The 22,267-nt window shown below is 43.1% G+C and overlaps 1 protein-coding gene across 4 annotated transcripts; it reads left to right on the top strand.

The window, feature by feature from the left end:
- Positions 1-20,977, top strand: RHCE (Rh blood group CcEe antigens). Of its 4 annotated transcripts, none has more exons than XM_030539121.1 (10): positions 2-339; positions 3,741-3,927; positions 7,500-7,650; positions 8,562-8,709; positions 14,816-14,982; positions 15,337-15,474; positions 15,702-15,832; positions 16,966-17,045; positions 18,769-18,842; positions 19,375-20,977. In XM_030539121.1, exons 1-10 carry the CDS (start codon positions 198-200, stop codon positions 19,399-19,401), a joined length of 1,245 nt encoding a protein of 414 aa, XP_030394981.1. In that variant the 5' UTR covers positions 2-197; the 3' UTR covers positions 19,402-20,977. The 4 variants fall into 4 exon arrangements, with proteins under 4 accessions (XP_030394983.1, XP_030394981.1, XP_030394985.1 ...); XM_030539122.1 differs by having other exon boundaries at positions 212-339; positions 3,716-3,927; XM_030539123.1 differs by lacking the exon at positions 15,337-15,474 and having other exon boundaries at positions 1-339.
- The last annotated feature ends 1,290 nt before the right edge of the window (positions 20,978-22,267 follow it).

Raw genomic sequence — 22,267 nt, 5'->3', positions numbered from 1 at the left:
TCGTCGCTGCGGGCTTACACTCCTGACGTGCCTTAGATAAGGAGCTATTCCTTGCTAACGCCTCTTGGGCTTTCTTATCGAATTGAAGTTTTTATTCCCTCCTCACCCCCCACCTTCTTTTGGTTTGAGGTTGGTGGAACGTTCTTATAGAAGAAAAATATTCCTGTGTGTGTTTTTAACACTCGAGTTAACGTACAATGGGTTCTGACTACCCTCCCAGTCTCCGATGTGGTCTGCCGGGGCTCATACTCTCTTTGGAAACTGCCTTTATCCTCATATTTTGGTTTTGCTTTTCAAATGAAAGTGGAAGTACACCGAAAGACCTTGACATCTATCCTGGTAAGTTTGCAAGCCTGTTGTTAAAGGTAGGGTTCAGAATGTGCTTTTATCTGGGTGCGTTTGAGCTTGTTTTGAACAGTGCTGTACATCTGACAAATACAGTATGGCTACTTCCCTTTAAATATTCTGGTGGCTTGCACCTTCTGCAGTCATTTACACCAGGCAAGAGTGGGTGTCAAATACTACTAAATTGTGTCTTTGTGCTCCCTTGCTGGTCTGTATCCACCTGCTGTCTCTCATCTTATATGTACATTGTAAGCTCTTTGTGGGGAAAAGACCATCCTGTTCTGTGTTAGTACAATACCTAGCACAATGGGTTCAGGTCCAAGACTGGGGATCTTGGAACTAGGATCATACAAAGTAATAATAAAAAATCTAGATGGATGAAAGCCTGGGACAAATGAATGCGCAATGTGCAGAGCAACAAAAATCAGGCATAAGGACAGACTTAAGGGTTACCTAAGGAGGTGGTGGAATCTCCTTCCTAAGAGGTTTTTAAGGTCAGGCTTGGCAAAGCTCTGGCTGGGATGATTTAGTTGGGGATTGGTCCTGCTTTGAGTAGGGGGTTGGACTAGATGACCTGCTGAGATCCTTTCTAACCCTGATATTCTATGACTGACTTGGTGTGACAGCTAGTAGGAATGGATTAAAATTAGTGGTGAGTCTGAGCAGTGAAGTTCAGAACCTGGATCCAACCTTCCCCAAGGATCTTGGGCTGTTCTGAGCTGGGTCTTGGTTTCTGCCCCTTACTGGGTGAAACTATTAAATAATGGTCTCTGTATTAGGCCTTATATTTGTTATCACATGTGTTCTGGCAGGCAAAAGTAGCCCTTTTTCTTATTTAATAATACGCTGGGGATTGTCTTATGGTACTCAACTTTGCTTCTGTTTTGTAAGCATTGAATCTTTTGTATACAATCCTGCATCTGAGAAATGTGTTTTTTCTACATGTACTGAAGATATATATAGCATGTAACCTGTCTAAAGTGCTGTACAAATATTAACCCATTAATCCTCATGACTTCCTTGTAAGGTAGATAGGGAAAACTGAAATGCAGAAAGGGAATGTGACTTGCCTATGGTGATGCCCGGAGTTGGGTTCATTTAATATTTTGTATGTGAGTTACTCAAAAGCCAGAAACTTGCATTCCCCCCCCGCATACATTTGCTTTAGTCCTTTTTATGAAGTGTAGAAACCTGCACATCGACATAAGAATATACCTATTAGCACATATGCTGGGGCTACCAGGCCTAGGGATACAGAGATTTATACACAGTAGATCTCCTTCCACTTCTCCAGTGGTTCCAGCCTGAGTGTTCATTTTCTTCTCTAGCCATCCTACACATGGCCCACGCACTTCACCAAACTACCACCTTCTGCTCATTCACAGTCCTTATGACTCAATTCTTCCCTGGTGTTCACAATAAGCGAGTCAATAATAATTATTCGTTAAAAAACCAAACACTTTCAATTCACTGCCCAGAAGATGCACATGTCATGTGATCTTACAGCTGCTAGCTGTGACGCTCTGAGTACCTTTCCCAGGCCTGAAGACAACCTCTCTGTCATTCAAAAGCTTGTCCCATTCCTCAACAGAAGTTGGTCCAATAAGATATTACCTCACCCACCTTGTCTCCCTAATATCCTGAGGCCAACACAGTCACAACACTCTTGTAACCCTAGTCCTTTTTCCCCTCCATGTTTGCTTTTCTCATTCACTGTGTCCCATCTAAAACAACATTGTAAGTTCTTCAGAGTAGGCACCATGTCTTTCTGGTGAAGTGCCAAGAATGTTTTTGGATGCTGTAAAATTATGGCACAGAAAGAGCAATCTAAGGCCTGATGCAGCAAACATTGATGTGTCTGAGTAATTTGATGCATTCGGAGCAGTCCCCCCTGGCTTTGATGAAACTACTCATTTGTGTAAGTGTCTGCAGAATCAAGGGATTCAAATCTTTTTGTTTCAGAGTGGTAGCCGTGTTAGTCTGTATCAGCAAAAACAACGAGGAGTCCTTGGGGCACCTTAGAGGCTAACGAATCTTTTTGTGAGGACCTTTCACCGTAATATTACAAACTCTATGGCATAACATGTATGGCCCCTTTTAGTAGGCACTCTGAATTTGTACATCAAAAAACAGGCTTGAGATGTTTCAGGGAAGATGAAGTGGGCTGGGTGTATGTAGTTGGGGTGTGTATGTGTAAGGTGGGGTTTAAAATCAACAAGGAGCAGACACACTGCCTGTGCCTTGATAAGGGGACTCTGTTCCAAAGAAACATTTCTTAGCAGACAGAGTTGCAGTAGAGAGAAGTACTGCTTAGCTGAATATTATCTCAAATACAGCGCTCCTCCTGGAATGGTGAAAATAGGGCTCGTGGCCCACTTTGAAAAGGAGGGTGTCAGTGTTTTCAAAATGAAGCAAGACAAGACTCTCTACAGATCTCGTTCCAAATTGGTTCTCAGTTACTTCTGTGCCAATCCTGCTGATTTGGTTTTGTGTAACGGAGAACAGGATGTGGTCCTTTGTTTTTACTGACTGACTGCAAGGGATAATTTGAAAGCAGTTACCAGTGCTCTCATCAACATAGTACTGCCTCTGTCTTTCATTGTACTTATAAACATCTTCACATTTTTGTAACACTTAGTTTGCAATCTAAATCAACAAGACAGAGAGAAGATGGGAGGGCAAACAGAGGCACAGAGTGGGGAAGTGGAAGCCTAACGTCACACAGCAGGTCAAAGACAGTCAGTAAAACCCAGAACTCCCGAGTCCCAGTCCATTGCCTCATTGTTGAGTCCAGGGGTTGGTGTGCCGAGTCTTCATTTATTCACTCTAATTTAAGGTTTTGCATGTCAGTAATTCGTTTTAACATTTTTAGAAGGTCTCTTTCTATGTCTATAAAATATAACTAAACGATTGTTGTATGTAAAGTAAATAAGGTTTTTAAATGCTTAAGAAGCTTCATTTAAAATTAAATTAAAATGCAGAGACCCCAGATTGGCGGGCAGGAGCCAGGCATGTGAGTGAGTGCAACTGAAAACCAGCTTGCGTGCCACAGGTTGCCTGCCTCTGATTTAGAGTGTACTACCGCTCATCCTCCGTTCTCAGCTCTTCTGATATTCTTGCGTCTCACCTCCTCATCTGGAAAATTAGGATAATAAGACCTCCCTCGCAGAGGGTTGGGGGCAGTATGGATTAATTTAAAAGGTTTTGCCTCCTGATAAATAGTGCTCTTGAAATGCATGGTCTTGCACCACTCTCCTTTTCCACCAGAATGTATGAGGAAAACTCTGAGACAGTTATTAATTGTCAGCAGATTTATTGATCACTGCTGTGGTGTTAACATGGAGTCTGGTCTGCATTGAAAACTTGACAGATTTCTCGGTTCCTCTGCCATGCAGCATTTCAAGATGTCAACGTCCTAATGATTTTGGGATTTGGCTTCCTCCTGGCCTTCTTGAAAAGATATGGATTTAGCAGCACTGGATTCAACCTGCTAATTGCTGCACTTGGAGTTCAGTGGGCTGTGCTCGTGGAAGGATTTTTGTTTAGTTCCTCAGCAGGAAAAATGAAAATCAGCCTGCACAGGTAATTCATACATCGTAGAATGGATCATTTACTCTTAATGTAGCATCTGAGTGCTGTGGCTACGGTAATTTTTCCTGTTTTTTTGGTATATTTACCCAGCAGCACCGTCACACTGGCAGGGCTTTTTGTTATTTCATGGTTGGCTTTGTAATTTTAACTGCATTTTGCCATCTGTTGATCTAGTTACCTTCCTTCTATGGCCCCATTACCATAGTATCTGAGTGCCTCAGAGTCTTTACCCTCACAACACCCCTGTGAGGTAGAGAGGTGTGGCCTTATCCCCATTTTATGGATGGGGAACTGAGGCATAGAGTGATTGCATCAAATCCACTGGTCCAGCCGGCCTGCTATCCTACTTCCTGTCCTACCCATAGGTAATCACACAGCTTGTCCATATATGCCATTGTCTTACCTCTAGCAGTGGCCAATACCATCATACTGCACACTGTACATTCAAGGGAAATATTCCTCTCAGTTCCTTGAGGAGCTCAGTTTATATCATGAGATGTGGCATTTGCTAACTGTGTATCATGGTTTTAACTTGTAGCTGCATATGTTGTTAACGGTCATAGAATTCATGACCTCTGCTCTTTTTCTTAATGGATATCCTCTCCTTTTTCCTCCCCCTCCCCCAAACAAAACAAAACAAAATCCTGCATCCATTAGCTAGTTATTGAGCACTGATTGAATTATGGAATGCTACTGCTGTTTACACATATAGTATATGGCAGGGATGGCCAACCTGTGCTCCGGCCAACTTTCCAATGGGCAGAGGGGTGCTCGCTGCTCAATCCTTGGCTCTGCCACAGGCCTGCCCCCACTCCACCCCTTCCCACGCCATCCCCTGAGCCTGCAGTTCCCTCGCTTCTCCCGCCCTCCTGCGTGCCACGAAACAGCAGATCAGGAGGTGCGGGGAGGGGCTGATCAGCAGGACTGCTGGTGGGTGGGAGGTGCTGGGAGCGGGGGTGGGGGCTGATGGGGGGCAGCTGACGTATTACTGTGGCTCTTTGGCAATGTAAATTGGAAAATTCTGGCTCCTTCTCAGACTGGCCACCCCTGGTATATGGCAAAGGCATTTACAGTCCCAACATCTCATCTACTGTTAAGTATAAGAAGACTCCACAGGCAATCACAACATGGCCAGGATACAAGCAAAATGTCAGATACTAACTGGTACTAATTGGGTAGTATAACTATGGAACTACAGGGATCTCCCTCTCTTCCTCCTTCCCTCTTTCCTAGACAGGAAAAGAATGGTTTTGTGCCTGAGTCACCCAATTGGGAGTCAGGAGATTTGTGGTTCATCCCCATTTCTGCCCCAACCATTCTGTGTGATCCCGAGCAAATAATTTAACCCCCCTCTGTGCCTCAGTTTCCCCATCTATAGCCAACTCAGTTGGGAGGCTTAATTCATGAATGTTTGTAAAATGCTTAGAGGTCTTAGGATGGAAAGTGCTGCAGAAGAGGCAGGCATAAATATTTTCCTTCTGCTGCTGCAGCCAAATTCATTGCGTGTTGTTAGGACATCAGAGGTAAATCACCACCTCCATTCTGCTTTTTAAATGCCTTTAAGTGTTCTTGTTATATATTCATTTCTTGTTATATTCTTCACGGCCCTAATGATTTTGTTATGTGTATCTAAAAATGTGAAGCACAACAAACTGCTGAGACCTTTCCTAACTGTTCTCATTTACTCAGTGCCTTCGTCTTGATTTTTGGCTTTGCTTAATTAATTACTGCCCCGTCATTAGATATGTAGAAATAACTACTGTGTGGCAGTACAGCAAGAGTTTCTGACAGGAGCTAACTAAAGTGGGATTTTGCGGGCTATGACCTGCTGGAAGATCTGGCAAAAAGTTGGCTAAAAGGTATCATCACAAGACTCATGCTCATTGCTCAGGGGATTGGTTCACAAGATAAGGAATCCTGAAGTGCTTGGCTGGTGGGGAATTTTTCAACAATTTTTTGGAAGTTTTTTTCGGTGAAAAATGCAGATTTGTCAAAAACAAAGCTGTTTGCAAAACAGGGCTAAATTGGATGGATTTTCTGACTTAAAAAATGTTGGAATATTTTTCCTAAATCATCAAAATTTAAAAATTCCCATTTTTTGGGACTTAAATGACTTTTTTCATTTAGAAATTCAAGTTAATTCGACTGAAAAAAAGAAGAAAAGGTTCAAATGGAAACAAAATGTTTCAAAGTGATCACAACAAAATGTTTTGCTTGGCCTGAAATGGGGCGGGGGAGAGAAAAGGGGGGTTTCAGTTCATGAATATCTTGAGATTTTGACCTTGCCCCAGTTTGAGACAGGACATTGTTTTGAACTCTTGAAGATATTCGCAGGATGAGAAAACCGTTTCCCACCCAGCTCTACTGCTGGTGCAGCTCTGGCCTAGGTCTGTAGTGACTGACGTTATCATCATGTGACGGTCATTTTGGGGTCCCCCATGTGAAATGAGACTGGTAGTTTGAGAGGAGTCCACATTCACAAAAATCATCCTCGCAAATGACAACTTTAATGGCAGACCCAGCAGAGAGACCAAGGCAACAGAGACTGAACGCCTCTTAACCCCTATAGGTGACCTCTTCTGGTCAGGGTTAAGACGCATTGGCAGGGTGATGTGAAAGCAACTGGATTGATACAGTCTGGTCTGCGCAGCTCTCAGGCCAGTACCTTTCAGAAGCACTCAGTTTCCTTAAATAAAAATCATCTCCTGCCCCAGCTGTGCATGCTACACACACAAGAAAATTGTCTGCAACTATAGAGCAATATGCTTGTAGATGATTTTCCTATCAGAAGTAAGACACAATCTCTACCTTTGCAGGGACAATTTTTAGGATTTTCAGCATGTTCTTTCTCATGGCAAGAGGCAGGAGAAGCAGCTAATTGAAATTCCGGAATATTGTAAAGGTCAAGAACAGCCCAGAACACATCTATAAATTACAATGTGTCTGAGTCATTAACATCCCTTGTTTCCTTGATAGAAACTTCAAGGAGGACAAAATGGTGGACAGCCTTTTGAGAAGTGGGGAAAGGGAAAGAAATCATTCTGTGTGAGGACTGTAGGAACTTCAGAATGCCTTGTGCAGAGAGACCGGTGTGATCTAGTGGTTGGGGCACAGGATGGGGAGCCAGAAATTCCAGAGCTACAATCCTAGCTCTGACATTCGCTCTCTCTGTGGCTTTCAACGAGCCATTAAGGCCACATTTTCCAAAAGTGACTTCTGATTTAAGGTGTCTCAGTTCAGCTTGAAGCACCTTGGGGTTGGTGGTCAGTAGTGCTGAACACCTGCGACTTCTGTTGACTTCAGTCAGAGTTGTGTGTGCTTAATACTTTTGAAAACTGGGCCCAAAGTATCTCATGTTGGCACCCCAAATGAGAGGCCACTTTTGAAAATGCTGCCCTTAAATCTCTGTGTCTTGGTTTACCCCGCTGTAAAATGGGGATCTACCTCACAAGCATGAAAATTCCATAATGAATGTCTGGAACAGTGCTGACTACTAATCACTCTTTCTTTTTTTTGTTTTTGTTTCAGTTCGTTTCACAATTAACTTTCTCCTTTTTTTAAAGCATATTAAAGGCCAGTATAAGTGTAACTGCTGTTTTAATCTCAGCTGGAGCTCTTCTGGGCAAGGCTAACCCTATTCAGTTGATTTGGATGGCGATGGTGGAGGTGGCAGCTTTTGTTACGAGCAGATGGATCAATGTAAAATTCCTGAAGGTAGGTAACCACGTTATCATATGCGCGGGAAAAGGCTTTGGAGGGTTTAAACAAATCTTTGTTTTCCTTTGGAAACATTCCCCTTTGCTGGTCTGATAGTCAGATCTAAGCTGGTTCGCTCTGGGTCTGATCCTGCAGTTTATTGCATGCATGTAGCTGCCACTGAAATGAAAGAGAGTTTTGCATGTGGAAGGGCTACGTGGCTGGGGATTCTACTTGTGTCTCACTCTGTTTACAGCACCTTCTCTCTGGCCTTCTGCGCCTCACTTCTTCTCCTCTCTGTTCCAGCCAACACGCTCCTGCTTTCTTTCCTGCTGCTCTGATCACAGCTTCTTCCAGTCTCTTCAGTGGCTTCTTTCCTTTTGCATTAAGTTAATGCTCCTTGTCCTCACCTTCAAAGCTCTGCCCCAAGTTCCACGTGGCGCTTCTTACTCCCGCCGCAGGTTCCTGCCTAGCCCTCCCTTTGGTTCCATATCTTTTCATGAAGGCCGGGAGGAAGCCTTTGTTCCCTTCGCCCATCAAATAAATAATAGTAATCATAATAATTAATTGTCCCCTTTGCTCCCTCATTCATGATGTCTGCCATGCTTGGAGCAGCCTTCCACACCCAATCCACCAAGCCCTTCTTCCTTCTAACTGTCTTCTGGGAAGCATTTTTCCAGCCTGAGGGTATCTACACATCTCCTTGCACTAGAACTGATACCAGTGTATTTCATTTGTCTGAATTAGACTGCAGGTTCCTTGGAGCAGGGACCATGTCTTTTTCTGAGCTGAGTGCTCATGAACACTGAAGATGAGAGGGTTCCTATGAAGGACACTATATAAGTAACTGAGCTACAAGTCTCTGTACACATCAAGGGGACCCAGTGATATCTTGATACCCAGGAATGGAATATCTTTGTTGCCTGCAGGTTGAGGAACACACAAGCTTGATGCATGTTCCCATATTTGGGACCTACTTTGGCTTGGCAGTCTCCTGGTGGCTGTACCATTCTTCGCTGAGTGAAAAGGTTGAAAAGGAAAAGTCTAATCCGATATCTGATTTGTTTTCAATGCTGGGTAAGACATTTACCTGAATGTCTCAGTCTGTGGTGGCCAGGGGGATGAATGACTTTGGGGATTGGGAATGGGGAATAGAACCTTTTACTGCAAAGTTGAAGGTTCAAATACGGCCCAGTGACCAAAAGTTGTTACCATTGGATGGTAATGAGTTGGTGAGTCTCAGCTCTGTTCTTAGGCTGATGGGCCCCATCACATAAACCACCACTGCAGTGGCACCGAGCAGGTGCCTTCTTGGCAGATGCAGCAGAAAAGCCAAGGCGGGTAAACTGTTCTCTCACCACTACAGGTGGCTGTTTTGCACTGATTTAATCGTATTGGCTGGGGCAGTGTCATTATTAATATTTATATTGCCACAGGGCCCAGAGGCCCCAAGCAGGATCAAGGCCGCATTGTCCTAGGTACTGTATAAACACTTACAAAGACAAGAATCAAAAGAGAAGAAGCAGATAAAGGGTGGGGGGAAAGATACATCACACACGCAAAATGCTCAGGGTAAGGATAGGTGTCTTTTTTTTTTTTGTCTTTTTTTTAAAGAAATGATTTTGTTTCTATATTATTTTGATTTGTGTTACAAAGCTGGTCCTGCCATGATCTGTGCTGTGCCCTTGTCTCCACGGAGAATGTAAGTTCCCAGATCTGTCAATTTGGCACCTTGTGCCAGCACTAAATTTAAATTAACATTTAAAAGAAACGACATTGAAATAGAGGCATTGATTTCTGTGGCTAAAATCAAGTGAATACTTATCTAACCTATCACTGTGACATGTGAGCGCCCGAGGCCTTTATGTTCTGCCCGAATGGAGTGAATGAGCTATGCCGGATGTCTCCTCTGATCCCATTAGATGGCATTGGTTATTGTGCTCGCTACTTTTGGCTGTACATCCCAAGATCTGCTGTCAGTGGGAGGGGCTGATTCTGGATATTTGCTGGAACCTGACCAGAGCTCATTGGCACATGTCTAATGAAACCTGGCAGCCTTCACCCAGTGTAAAAAAGGAAAAATTAAATGCTCCTCTTGCTGAGTCCCCAGAGCTCTTGCTCCGCTGTATAATTCAAAGCAATTGGTATTTTAATCTAACTCATCAAGACACTGTTAAATCTTCATTATAATTTTAGTGCCAGATTGCTACCCCCAAGTGCTCGCTATCTAAGGTAATTATGTCTTCATGAATAATTCCTGAAAGCAACTCCGAGGTATTGCAGATGCTCATAAATGAACGACCAAACAAGCGATTTCATAATGTGTCCAAGGCTACCCAGTGCCTGGGTCCCCCTAGAAATTCAGGGCCGGATTATGAACACTTACAACTCATAAGAAGAGCCTCATTGCAGTTCCTGGGATTACTCTTGCAAGTAACTGTGTTGCCAGTGGGAATAAGGGATTCACAATCTGGATCCTTCTTTCCAGCCCCACTCCTGCCATAGACTATGAATTGGCATAGTGGGAAATACCAGTGGGACCTCTAATCCTGTGTCTTGTCTGACAGTGATCTGTGCTAGATCCGTCTAAGGAAGATGTAAAACCTCCAATTGTGCGACATTGCGCTGTGCTGGAAAAGGATGTTTGTTTCTTCCTGAGCCCCAGCTGGTAGTTAATTTATACCCTGAAGCATGAAGACTGATAATCTTTATCCTTGACAGTGTATCTGCAGATATGATTCTTATTCGTATATGAATGAAATTCAACCCTCCATAAGAACTGTCCACCACTTAAGCTCTATTTTGAAAACTTATGTGGAACTTAAGTGGGACATAAATGTTGTAGGTTGTGGGCTGCACAAGGGTGAATGTCACACACATGTGATTTGCTTGTGTAATAATACAGCACTTTGGTTAATATTTCTACAATTCTTTGAAAACAATCTCCTGCAGTTGTGAGTTCCATAGGTAAATGATATGAGTATGGCCACCTAGGGCGGCATGGGGAGAATGGAGGGGGCAGCCTTGAAGGCGTAAGATCCCTCTAAACCAGTGGTTCCCAAATGGGGGTTCATGAACCCCTGGGGGTTCACAAAATGTTACAGGGGATTCTCAGGGGGGAAAATTCTCTAATGGCAGACAGAGCTGTCCCCAGGGACCCCAGGCACCACAGGGCCAGCAGCCCAGAGCCCCGGGGACTTCCAAGAGCTAAGCAGATCAAAGAAAGCATATCTATCACACTGAGGAGATTTAAACTTCAAGATGCCTTATAAGAAATGGAAAGGGAGGTGGATTTTTTTTTTTTGCTGTTTTTAAAATTAAATGGGCTGCTAGTATTGTTTTTTAAATTATTATAAAGAACAAGTTTAAGCTTTGTGTAACGTGTGTTGTTTGCCTGGAGCGCTCAAGACCTGAATGCTGTGTAGGAGGAACTCTTTGAGTTGGCTTCTTAAATCCCTTCATGCTGTTTCACATCTGATACTCCTTGATGAAACCTAGGAGCCTTGTCTTATAACAGGCTTAATCAAAGTAATACAAGTGACAAAAGTGAGATCTTGGACGCGTGTTGCCATTTTCATAATGTAATAAAACACTGTAATGATAAATAATGGTGTGTAATAAGCTTGTCATAGAAACAAATGTTATACTTCCAAGATCACTGCTTTTATACTTTAACTTCAGGTAACGGAGAAACTCCCTGGAAATATCATTTTTATGAGGGGGTTCATGAGACCTGACAGTTTAGTGAAAGGGGTTCGCGGGTTGTTAAAATTTGGGAACCACTGCTCTAAACATTTACGTTATTTTCTGTTGCCTGGAGAACAGAAAAATGCGAAGGGGGAAAGATACAAATGGGAGGAGAGAGGGAGGAAATGGGAGAAGGGATAAATAATTGGGATGGAGGAACTTGGGATCTTTTGGACACAGAATATCCAACAGCAACCTTGAGCGAGACTCTAGTTATTTCATGGGCATAAGGGTGATACTATTGCCTAGTCTCTGCTGACTTCACTTCAGAGATAATCTTGCCAGTCTTTTGCATGCAGGCTGTAGCGGATTATAAGTGCCCCAGCACCTGTTGTCTCTGAGAAATAGAGTACTGGGATGTGAGATAAAATAACGCCTCCACTTGACTGCAAATGTTAGTTACCAGTGGGTGATTGACGGCATCCTAAATGTGTTTTTAGGGATATACTCAAAGCACAGACTGTAACAAACTGCAACCATCATCTGCCTTGCCACTTGTAGAAGGGGAAGGTTCCAGGGCTCAAGATTAAGGGCAAAAAGCCATCCTGCAACTGACAGCCCTGCTAAAGAAAATGAAAGAAACATGTCCTAACTATACAGACTAGAATAGACCAGGAGGTTTCAGTAGGGGTGAACTCAGTGATAAGTGCAGCTTATGTCAGTTTCCCAAGGATATGCCAAATGGAAATTATACTGCGCTTATGGAAAGGAAGCAGCTTGGAACATGATCTGCCCAGATAATATCACTTTGTGAGAAGCCCGTTAGTTTTTTAAAGCATATCAAGGTCACTGTGCCTGAAATCCTCTGTGCGTGCCATGGGATCATCCTTTCAGTTGTTCAACAGGCAGGAGGGCGTAAAGTGAGCAAGAAAAGCACCTAGGGACTTTAAAGACCCTTGGAGATCCAAGCTCATGCAAAGGTGACGGCTGTCGGTGTTGCTAGAAGCAGATACTAACCAGCGTGTTTTTATAGGGACATACCGCACCCTGGAAACCTGCATGTTTTAGTTATTGATTTTAAGTGAGAGCACTTGAAATGTTGCTGTGAGGTGAATAGCCTGTGGAATTAACTCTAATTCAAGCACACAGTAGAGCATTAATCATCGAGTCTGCCTCAGAGTCCTCTCTGCAGCAGAGGTGGGGGAAGAGAAGATAAATCATAGCTTATCTTTAATACAGCCTATATCCCTAAATAGTCCAGCATAGATACAGAACTCCTGGGAGCAAAGCTGTGCCCTGACATGTTCAATATTTAAACTAGTATGAGTGCACCTGCTGCCCTCTCCTGGATGGATTCGGATCTGCCTGTGTATGAGAGAGTTTATGTTGTCCTCTGGTGGCTGACCCACAGAGGGTAAGAGCCCTATTTGCTGGTGATTGGGGCCTGTTATTTACTCCTGGGGGAATTCTGCACCAAAATTGAAATATTCTGCCCACGATATTTTAAAGTTCTGCAAAATTCAGCATATTTTGTCTAAATAACACAATATAATCATGCTCCTGCTGACAGGTGCAGCTGCCCGGGGCTGACAGCAGGAGCCCCAGCTGCCCGTGCCAGGTGTGGGCGGGAGCACTGGCGGAAATCACAGATTCTACAGGGAAGAAAAAAAAGTTCTGTGGGAAACATGAATTCTGCCCAAATTCTGCATTGCGCACCGGCACAGAATTCCCGGAGGAGTAGCTTATTGGAGCAGAAGGACCCAATGTCCAGCCTCACTTTCTACTGAAAAGTCTATGTGGCTGTGGGATTTTTCCAGGATATGGTCTGTAGCTGGGTGGTCACCTGCTCCTGCCTGGAAGGGCTTAAAGCAGCGTGGGAGGGCTGAGGCAGAGAAAAGCTGGGCTGATGGCGGGGAAAGCAGCCACAGTTGTAGCCAGTGCAGTCAGGGCCTAGGTGGCCCTTATAAGGGGGCAGTGGGCCAGAAGCACAGGCAGTTTCTCTTTGCCTTCAGAGAGAGATGGACCTGGATGCAGGGACCTGAGCAGAGTACTTGAGTGGAGCAGGGCAGGCTCCAGCCTGGAGAGCCCGAGGCTGTGGCCTAGCAGAAGGCCAACGGGTACTGGGGGTTGCAGAGGGCAGCCCAGGGGTAGGCAAAGGCAGCAGGTCCAGACCCAACCTTGCCTCTGATGAGTGGCTGACACTGCAGTCTGCCCCAGGGTGTGGGGGTGAGTTGGTGACTGCAGTAGCCTACCACTGAGGTGAGGTAGGGATAGGGGGTGGGCATCCCCAGGGTGGGGAGACCCTGAGACTGTGGGGCACCGGGTCCTGGCAGTGGGACACTGGCCTGCAGAGGGCGCTCTGGGCTGGAAGTTCAGCTAATTCCCAGAAGAGACCAGCAGGAGGTACTGCAGGGGTGAGTCCCACACCGTTTACATGGCCCAACTGTTTAACAGGAATGGTAATTGCTCTACTAGATGTACTTACTAGAGTGGTGGATATTCAAAAAAATAAGTCTCAAGTCTTTTATATAAAACAAGACGGAAACCCCATTTCTCCACCAAGCGGACAAAGCAAGACAACAGAAGTGCAAGTTTCCCTGTGCTAGCCTAGAAGAACCACCACTAGGGGGAGAGGGGAGTTCAGGCTCCATGGTTCAGGTAGTTCTCCGCATCTCTGCTGAACCTGTCAGAAAGGGAGCCAGCTAGTATCACTTGTGCTGGTGTTCTGATACTCCTACATGAAAGGCATTCTGAGCATAGCCATATTCTTTATTTTGATCAGCACCACATCAACTGTGTGACCAGCATGCTGTACAACAGTAAGAGGACTTAGGAGGTTTTGGCCAAGGACATCAGTGCAAATCCCTGCTGTTTCAGCAAAGGCCCTGGACCCTTTCGGGCTTCCATGTTCAGAGGTGCTGAATGCTCCCCCTGACTTCACTGTAGTTGTGGTTACTGTGTACTTCAGAAACCAGGCCCCTAATGCCCATGCAAAGCAGACAGGGTGTTGGTTTTAAAGGTCTCATCTGAAAGGACCACGCACAGTAAATTGCGTGCTGCACAAACATACTTCTTAGGGATGAGAGGCAGAATCATTCCCATTGATATTTGAATCTGAGTTTCCAGGGAGCACAGGTATTGCAAAGCTGATGCTTAGGGACCATGAAAGATGATGAGCATCTCCTGCATTGAAGGCCCTCAGCTCTTCTCAGTAGGCTCTTGGCTCTTTGAAGGATCAGGCCCTTCCCAGCCAGTTCACCCTTCTGGGTGCATGTGTATTCCATGGTTACTGTTGAGATGTGCAATGCAGGACTGCTGGGGAGGCTCCAAATGTAGTGATGGTTGGGGGCGGTCAGAATGATGGATCTGGTTCACAATGTGAGTATTGCAGTGGATGCACTCTGTGTGATTTAGAACCTGCCAGCAGAAACAGCATGGTATGGACCCACTGGGTTTGTGAGCATTCTAATGAAGATTGCTTCTCTTTGTCTGCAAGGCGTTCTCTTTGTGTGGATGTTCTGGCCAAGCTTCAACTCTGTGCTAATCGTGGATCTGATGGAAAGGAGGAATGCAATCTGCAACACTTACTATGCCATAGCTGTGAGTGCTGTGGCTGCTTTTGCACTGTCATCCTTGAGCAGCAGGAATGGAAAAATCAGGATGGTAAGAGGAGAGCAAAGGTTGCTTTGCTGAGAGACCTAGATTTTTGTTAATCTCTTTAGCAATACATTGAAAGTAAAACAGCTAATAAGCTAAAACAACACTAGCGCCTCAACAGGATGATGATCTCTTGTCCCCAAGCAAATAGAAATGAAGATGTTAACTGGCTATAGTGCTGCAAGGGTGAAATTCCACCCCCTATGCACAGGGCCAGTTATACTCCAATTAGATCCCACTTAAGCCCTCAAAATAGGTCTTAAGTAGTGCATAGATGTTGTGTTGCAGAAAGGTGAATTTAATCCAATGGGTGCCATATCATTGTGAGTGTGAATTGACTTTGGTGATGATAATCCACAGATCCACATCCACCATGCAGCACTAGCAGGAGGGGTTGCTCTTGGTTTCTCAGCTCCTATTATTCCACATCCTTGGATTGCCATGATATTGGGTCTGCTTGCCAGCATGGTCGCAGTACTGGGATCTCACTGTTTACAGGTAATGTCCGAAACCCCAGATCCTGTCACGCACATTTGTGTGAGGTTTTACACACAAAGAAATGGCATGTGTAGAGAGATTACAGCCAGGACTCCTGGGTTCTGTTGCCTAATATCTGGGACTGAGAGTGAGGAGACCTGCATTCTATTTTGGGATGTGTGGCTGAAGAACTTTTCTGCTCAGTAAATATGTTCCTCTCTGTATTTATTAAACGTTTTCCTCCCCAGACATATTTGAACTCGGTGCTCAAGATTCATGACACCTGTGGCGTCCATTACATGTTTGGGTTGCCTGGATTGCTTGGAGCGATAGTCAATGTCATTCTCTTCATAATAATCAAGCGGGCCAATTTATCAAGGTAGGTTGATCCTTGTTAGTAAGTATCATGTTCAGCTAATCGTTAATGTATTGTGCTAGAACTCCGTTTTGGAACACACATGCAGTATGCAGATAGCTCTGCATGGCCACTGTAGATTAACTGCTTTAATAACAATCAAGGACCAGATCCCAAAGCCCATTAAAGTCAATGGAAAGGCTGTCATTGACTTCGGTGGGCTTTGGCTCAGGCCCTCAAAAATTAATTTTTAGTGCTGGATTGTTAAGCGGGTGATGTTGACTGCATTGGGGGAGCGGAAATGAGAGCAGAGATTAAGCGGAAGTGAGACTGAACTGGGATCTGAAGGTGAGCCATGAGCAGTTTTGAATTGATGATAAAGACAGGAAGCCATTGAAGAGGTATGAGGGTTCAGGTGATGTGGATCCGTCCAAATGGTGACTTCTGATTGACACTGCATGTGTCAGGGAATCTTGTATATTGAAACTGGCAGTAAAAGGCAAAATATTTTTTTGAAGAGGTAATACATATATGTGGGTGCTCAGCACCTCTCAGGATCAGGCTCTGACTGCAATGTAGTAGATCCACATCAGAGGAAAGAGTGCCAGTTCAGGGGTAAAACTAGACACAACAGAGTCCTGGAGAACGTACTTGCTGGACCACTGTGCACCATTAGGGGGACTAAATGTCCCAGTTGCTCTTTTAGATCTGATCCACAATTGATCCAGTCAGACAGACCTTTATTCCTTTACAGAGTCCACTGACTTCATTAGGACGCTATGTGGGTAGATCAGATTACAGGATTGGGGCTGTACATGGTCAAATTCTGCCCTCTAATGTACACACTCAACTTCTATTCAAGCTGCTGGGCTTTGCAAGCATGTAGCAGGCAAAATTTGGCCTTAGGCTTCTGTATTTGTCTTTGGTCTGGTAGAGTGTGTTGAACCTTTCAAATGAAACGGTACAATAATTTAATGATTAAAAATAAATTTGAATTACGTGATTCTTCAGTTAGCGAAAAATTGCATATATTCAAGCAGACACATGCATAACCTTAATGTGTAACTCAGAATCAATAAGTGGCAACAATTCTAGGAATATTTTTCACTACAGTCCTTTGCTTTGTGTGAAAGGTTTTTTTTGTTTTTCATTTTCAGCCTGGGTTATCTAGCCTTGATTGAAGTTGGCTCTTTCATGTTGACCACTGCTATTGGTTTGGGAACAGGCTTCATTACAGGTCAGTATGGGAAAGCTCTTTGCAATAGCTTTGTTCTGATCTTTTTAAGAGTAGGTGGTATGCAATTATATTACATCAGCTCTAACATCAGTGTTCACTGGCTTATTGCATCTCTTGGCACCTAGATATTTTGATTGATGCACTAAAAATATCCATGTAGGTAGATGACTTGCTACTGTAGAAAAAGCTGTAGGAAATACTGAGTGATGAGGATCCTTTCATTTGCAGCAGAAAGGGGTCTGTTGAGCAGGGCCAAAACAATAGCATTATTCCTATGCTTGCCAAGGTTATTTTTAATTAATGCTTCACCAGCAGCCTCCAGGTTTCAGACAGGAGTGAGAGGATAGGATGGACATCTTTATATGTGGAATATTGCCTTAGTGACAGTAAAAATATATTGAGACTGTTTGTCTCAGCTGCTGTAAATCAGCATAGCTCCCCTGAAAGCAATAGTAGATTTTACATCAGTTGAGGATCTAGTCATCTGGTTCTAGATTTTAGTTAATCTCTCTCTCTGGTGGGATTATGGCAGTTGCAATATTTTCTACAGCTATTTGCTCCTGCTTCAGTTCAGTGAAAGAAACTGCATACTGGAACCTCTGTTCCAGTACCATTCTCTAAAATGAGTGTTTCAGCCTATAATTAATATGTAACTCCTGTGCTTGCTCAAATGTAATTAAGAGGTTGGGCTAATCAAACAGACTTTAAGTATCTACTTCATCTCACTGAAAGGCATGGGGGGGGGAGAATAAACAGCAAAAATAAACAAACATTCTGTGTTGATCCAATCATTTAATGAGCTGGGTGTTTACATCTGAAATCTCAAGTTAACAGTGCTCATAAGCTTGTTTGCTTAATGTGCCTGGGTAGCTTTTCATATACAAAGTTAATGATCATTTAGTTTATCCTGAAAATCTGGCAGGCTGTTCAGTTGGCTTTAATAAATAAGTGTTAATTTCTAATAATTAAGGCCTCACTTCTGCAGGCAGAATCTCTTGCCCCCATGGTGGCCACCTGAAATTCAAAGGGGCTCTGTGTTTGTAGGGTTGGCCTAGACTAATCAGTTTGCAGGATTGGGACCTAAGACATTTTTTACATGCTTTGCTTTGGATCTCATGCATTCACTGTTTGAAGATGACTGAAGGCTGGGGAAGGGTCCAGGTAATCCTACAGAGAGAAAATAAGAGCTGGCTTTTCTGGAAACATGGTTTTCTCCCCAAATTATGTCAATCTGGGGAACATTTTACAATAATTTGTACAGGATTAGGAAATCTTTCTAGATTGGTTGGAATTGTGTATCAAATTATTGTGAACCAGGTATGTCCTGTATAGAGATGCACGTGAACCCCACATTCAAATCCAGACCTGAGTATCTCCAAAGTTTGTGGGCTGGTTTCCAACCCAAGGTTTTGGTTAGGCCCATTATACATATTAGAGGCAGCAGCAAGGCTGGAGGACAATCCAGATCATTCTATTTTGCCAATATATTTTAGTCTATTCGTTAGCAACATAAAGGGGTTCAAAAGCATTAAAAGTAATACCACTTGTCTTATTTTTAATCTGACATTCACCCCTACAGAAAGATTTCCACACAGGAAAGATTTGTGGGGGCATGGTTGTGATTCTGAGTTCATATTTAGCTCTGCATTATATTGTGATATGTGGCTAATAAATATATTTACCAAAAGCCCCTCCCACCCACATGTATCATTTTTAAACACAGGTTTCATTTTGACTTTCAAACTATGGAAGACATTGCCTGCATCAAAATACTTTGATGACCAAGCTTATTGGGAGGTAAGGTGTGTGTGTGTGTATGAAGCTCCAATCTCGGTATGGATTTCTAGGTGCTAAAACAATACAAAGAACCACCATATTTCATGATAGTTCTTGAATGTCCTGGTCTAAATAGATTAACTATTTTGAGACTAGACAGTATAAATATATACTGACTTTGGACAGAATTTCGAAGTTCCTAAGGAAACTGGGTGTCCAAATAGACTAGGGGATGGCTTTGAAAATCGTAACCTTTGCTTATGTGCAGAACTCCTACAGAGTTCAAGGAGAACAGGGTCAGCTCCTATATGTGTTTGGCATTAAATAAGAAAAGCTCTTAAGCATATGCTTAAATCAGTCCCTATTCAGGACAGCACCTAAACACATGACCAACTTTAAGCATGTGATTAAATGAAGTCTGGAATAAAAGTGCTTTCCTGAATCTGGGTCCTAAAGGAGAACCGGCTAGAATATGGTTTCACATTGTTTTATATAGCTTTTGGATTTTTTTTTTGAGTAAGATGTTGTTACAGAAATATTTCTGCATTCACAGTTTCCCCATCTGGCTTATCGATTTTGAACAGAGGGACCGGACCAAAATTACAGAAGATTAGACCAAGATGAGGAAAACATTTCCTATTCTCTGCTTTTAGAAAATGAATTGGCATGGGAGGGAAGAAAAGGTTAAATATCACTCCTGAATTTCAAAATGAAGAAACATTATTGCATTAGGCTACTTTCAATTCTTCAATGATACAGTATGTAAAGTCACAGGTAAAATAGTTCATTCAGCTTTTCTGCCTTGATAAAGTCTTGCCTTCAACATTTTCTTTTGTAAGTCATATACAATGGATCCATCCAGCTTTGATAGCTTATCCTTTTAAGATGCTTCCAGATTTTAATGAAGGAAGATATTTGTAACTCCTATTTTGAAAGTCAAAAAATCATGAACATTAAGGGCTTGATTCTGCAGGTGCTGAGCATGCTAGTTCTGATCTAGCAAAACACTTGTGCTTAAAAATATGCACCTGCTGAAGTAATCCTACTGAGGTTCATGTTAAGGAAATGCTTGAGTGCTTTGCTGGATTGGGGCCAGTATGCTCAGCACCTTGCAGGATCAAAGCCTAAATTAGTTAAAGGAAATCTGTAGCTGCTTTGGTTTAGGCCAGCTGCTCTGAAAATTCATATGTTAAGAAATTGAAGTGTGAAGTGGAATTGAAAATAAAAGGCTTGACCCTACAACCCTTACTCATGTGATCAGTGCCCCTGAAGTTAATAGCATTACTTGTGCAAGGGTTGCAGCAGCTGACTGAGAATACTCAATCCTGAGAAGTGGGGAGTGCCTGGGAGCTGTAAATACTCAGCTCTTCAAACGGTCAGGTGCACAGTGGATATTTGAGCAGCACTCTTTACTGTACTGAAGTGACTAGTGCCTCTTGCTCACATCAGTAGTCCTCACACAAATAATCCCATTTACCTAAATGGGGCTAATTATGTGAGTAAGGGACTTGAAGCATAGTGCCCATAATGTGTAACACAGACAGTATTAGTCACAGGCTTAATTAATTATAAACCAGTTTCTAAAGGCCTTTATCCTGGTTTCATGTTTAAATGTTTTACCTTTAAACACTTGTTTAAGGAAACAATGTAAAAAACCTGGTGCTGTGTGAGTGAATATTAATGAACAAACTTTATTTTGTATTTTAAAGGGCCACAGTCAATATGAAAAAATCAGTTGGTCTGAAAATGTTGTGTATATACAATAGTTAAAAGTAATGCTTAACAGTACTGCCATCTGATGGCATTTAAAGCCCCAGTTCTGCATCGACTTCAATAGGTCACCACAAGGGCCTGCCTGCATAGAACTCAGGATCAGGGTCTTAGTATATAGTTAGCCCTAATGCTGTAATGGACTTTGTGCAAGCAGATTCCTGAACCCAGATGGAGCTCCTTGTAGGACTGAGGCCTTAGTCACTGATCTCTAGATCCTCAAAAGGTGTTTGGGCATGTGCCCACCCTGGATTTCAATGAGTTAGACAACTAAATATCTTTTGAGCATCTGGGTAGAGTTTCTCCATTTCAGAATGTTTGTCTCAATCACAGCTTTTTCAGTTGCCTATGTTAATAAATAAATTGCAAGTATTGGTTGTCTTTAATCAGTACACTTGCTTGAAAATAAAGCAAACTGGCAATCTGCCATAACATTCTCTGATACAAGAAGAAACTTATACTGTCCTTGATCCATTACCTCTAAAGGGAAATGAAGTGTTCCTTCGTGGGTAACTCTTCTATTACTCCATTGGCAGTATCAAGAGTTTCTGATAAAGGAAGTGTTATTGTTCTACATTTGAATCATGAGATGATCGCTGACCTGCTTATTTCTAGAGCCCGACGCACCTACAGAAATTTGGCTCTGCATCTGAGCCTCAATCTGCAAAGATGGTAAACAATACAGCCATATCTGCATCTCTGTATGTAGATATCTGTGGATATTTGCAGGGCTCTAATTCCATCCAATGTTCATGGAATTCCCATCAAAACAGATAGGAGCTGAATCTATGCAATTACTTACGTCCATGAAGCTTGGTATAGAATATAACCAATATAGTTGCCCTATCTCAGTGTTACCTAGCAGTTATACTTATTTTCCCCTCCTATAACAGCATTGCAAGATTCCAGTTTTAAGCACAGTTTTCCAGCAGTGGGTTGAACCTGGTGCAGTCAGTATTTTTTTTTTTTAAGTGACACTTTTTTAAATGTTACTTCACATCTTACACTAACCCAAATTTTCAGATGTCTTTCCCCATTGCTCATCAATAGTCCTAACCTTAAATATTGAAGGGAGAAGGGCTGCTTGTATATCCACATGCATTATCACTTGAGTCATGAATAGTTATGGAATAAAAGTTCTACATGTGGCCCACCAGTACAGGAGAATGGAAAGCAGAGCCAGAGAGCTAGGGGCTACATTCCACTTACAGCTAGGCTCCAGTTTGTACTGTTCATCTAGTTTGTATTGACTGTCTCAGGTCCACAGAAATGGTTCATCAGTTTGAGGCAGACTTCTCAAGCTCCTTCCCAGGGAACCTGCAGGGGAGGCTTGAAAGAAAGAGGAGCCATTTCTTAAGTGGCTTCTGCTATGCAGTACGTGCTGGAAGGAATCACTTAATGTAGTTCTGTGCCTGAGACTAGTATACAGCACAAGGGAACTTAGAGGCCATAGTGGTAAATGGCAAGGAATAGGCAAAATTTGCAGCCTAGCCCTCAAAGGATTTTGCACACTCCCTGCTAAAGGCACATTCAAGCCAAAATTACTTCAGACTGTCCTGATTTATGCAGAGGGCTTGGCTAGTCCTCTTCCCCCCATATATCTATCTATCTATATCTATGCTTCTGGTGGAGAGAAGAGAGCTCACCGAACTGAAGAGCAGAATTTAGGAACTGTG

The sequence above is a fragment of the Gopherus evgoodei genome, chromosome 20, assembly GCF_007399415.2.
Source record: "Gopherus evgoodei ecotype Sinaloan lineage chromosome 20, rGopEvg1_v1.p, whole genome shotgun sequence".
Taxonomy (NCBI): Eukaryota; Metazoa; Chordata; order Testudines; family Testudinidae; genus Gopherus; species Gopherus evgoodei.
The sequence above is the reverse complement of the archived record's forward strand: the minus strand, read 5'-3'. Positions and strand labels throughout refer to the sequence as shown.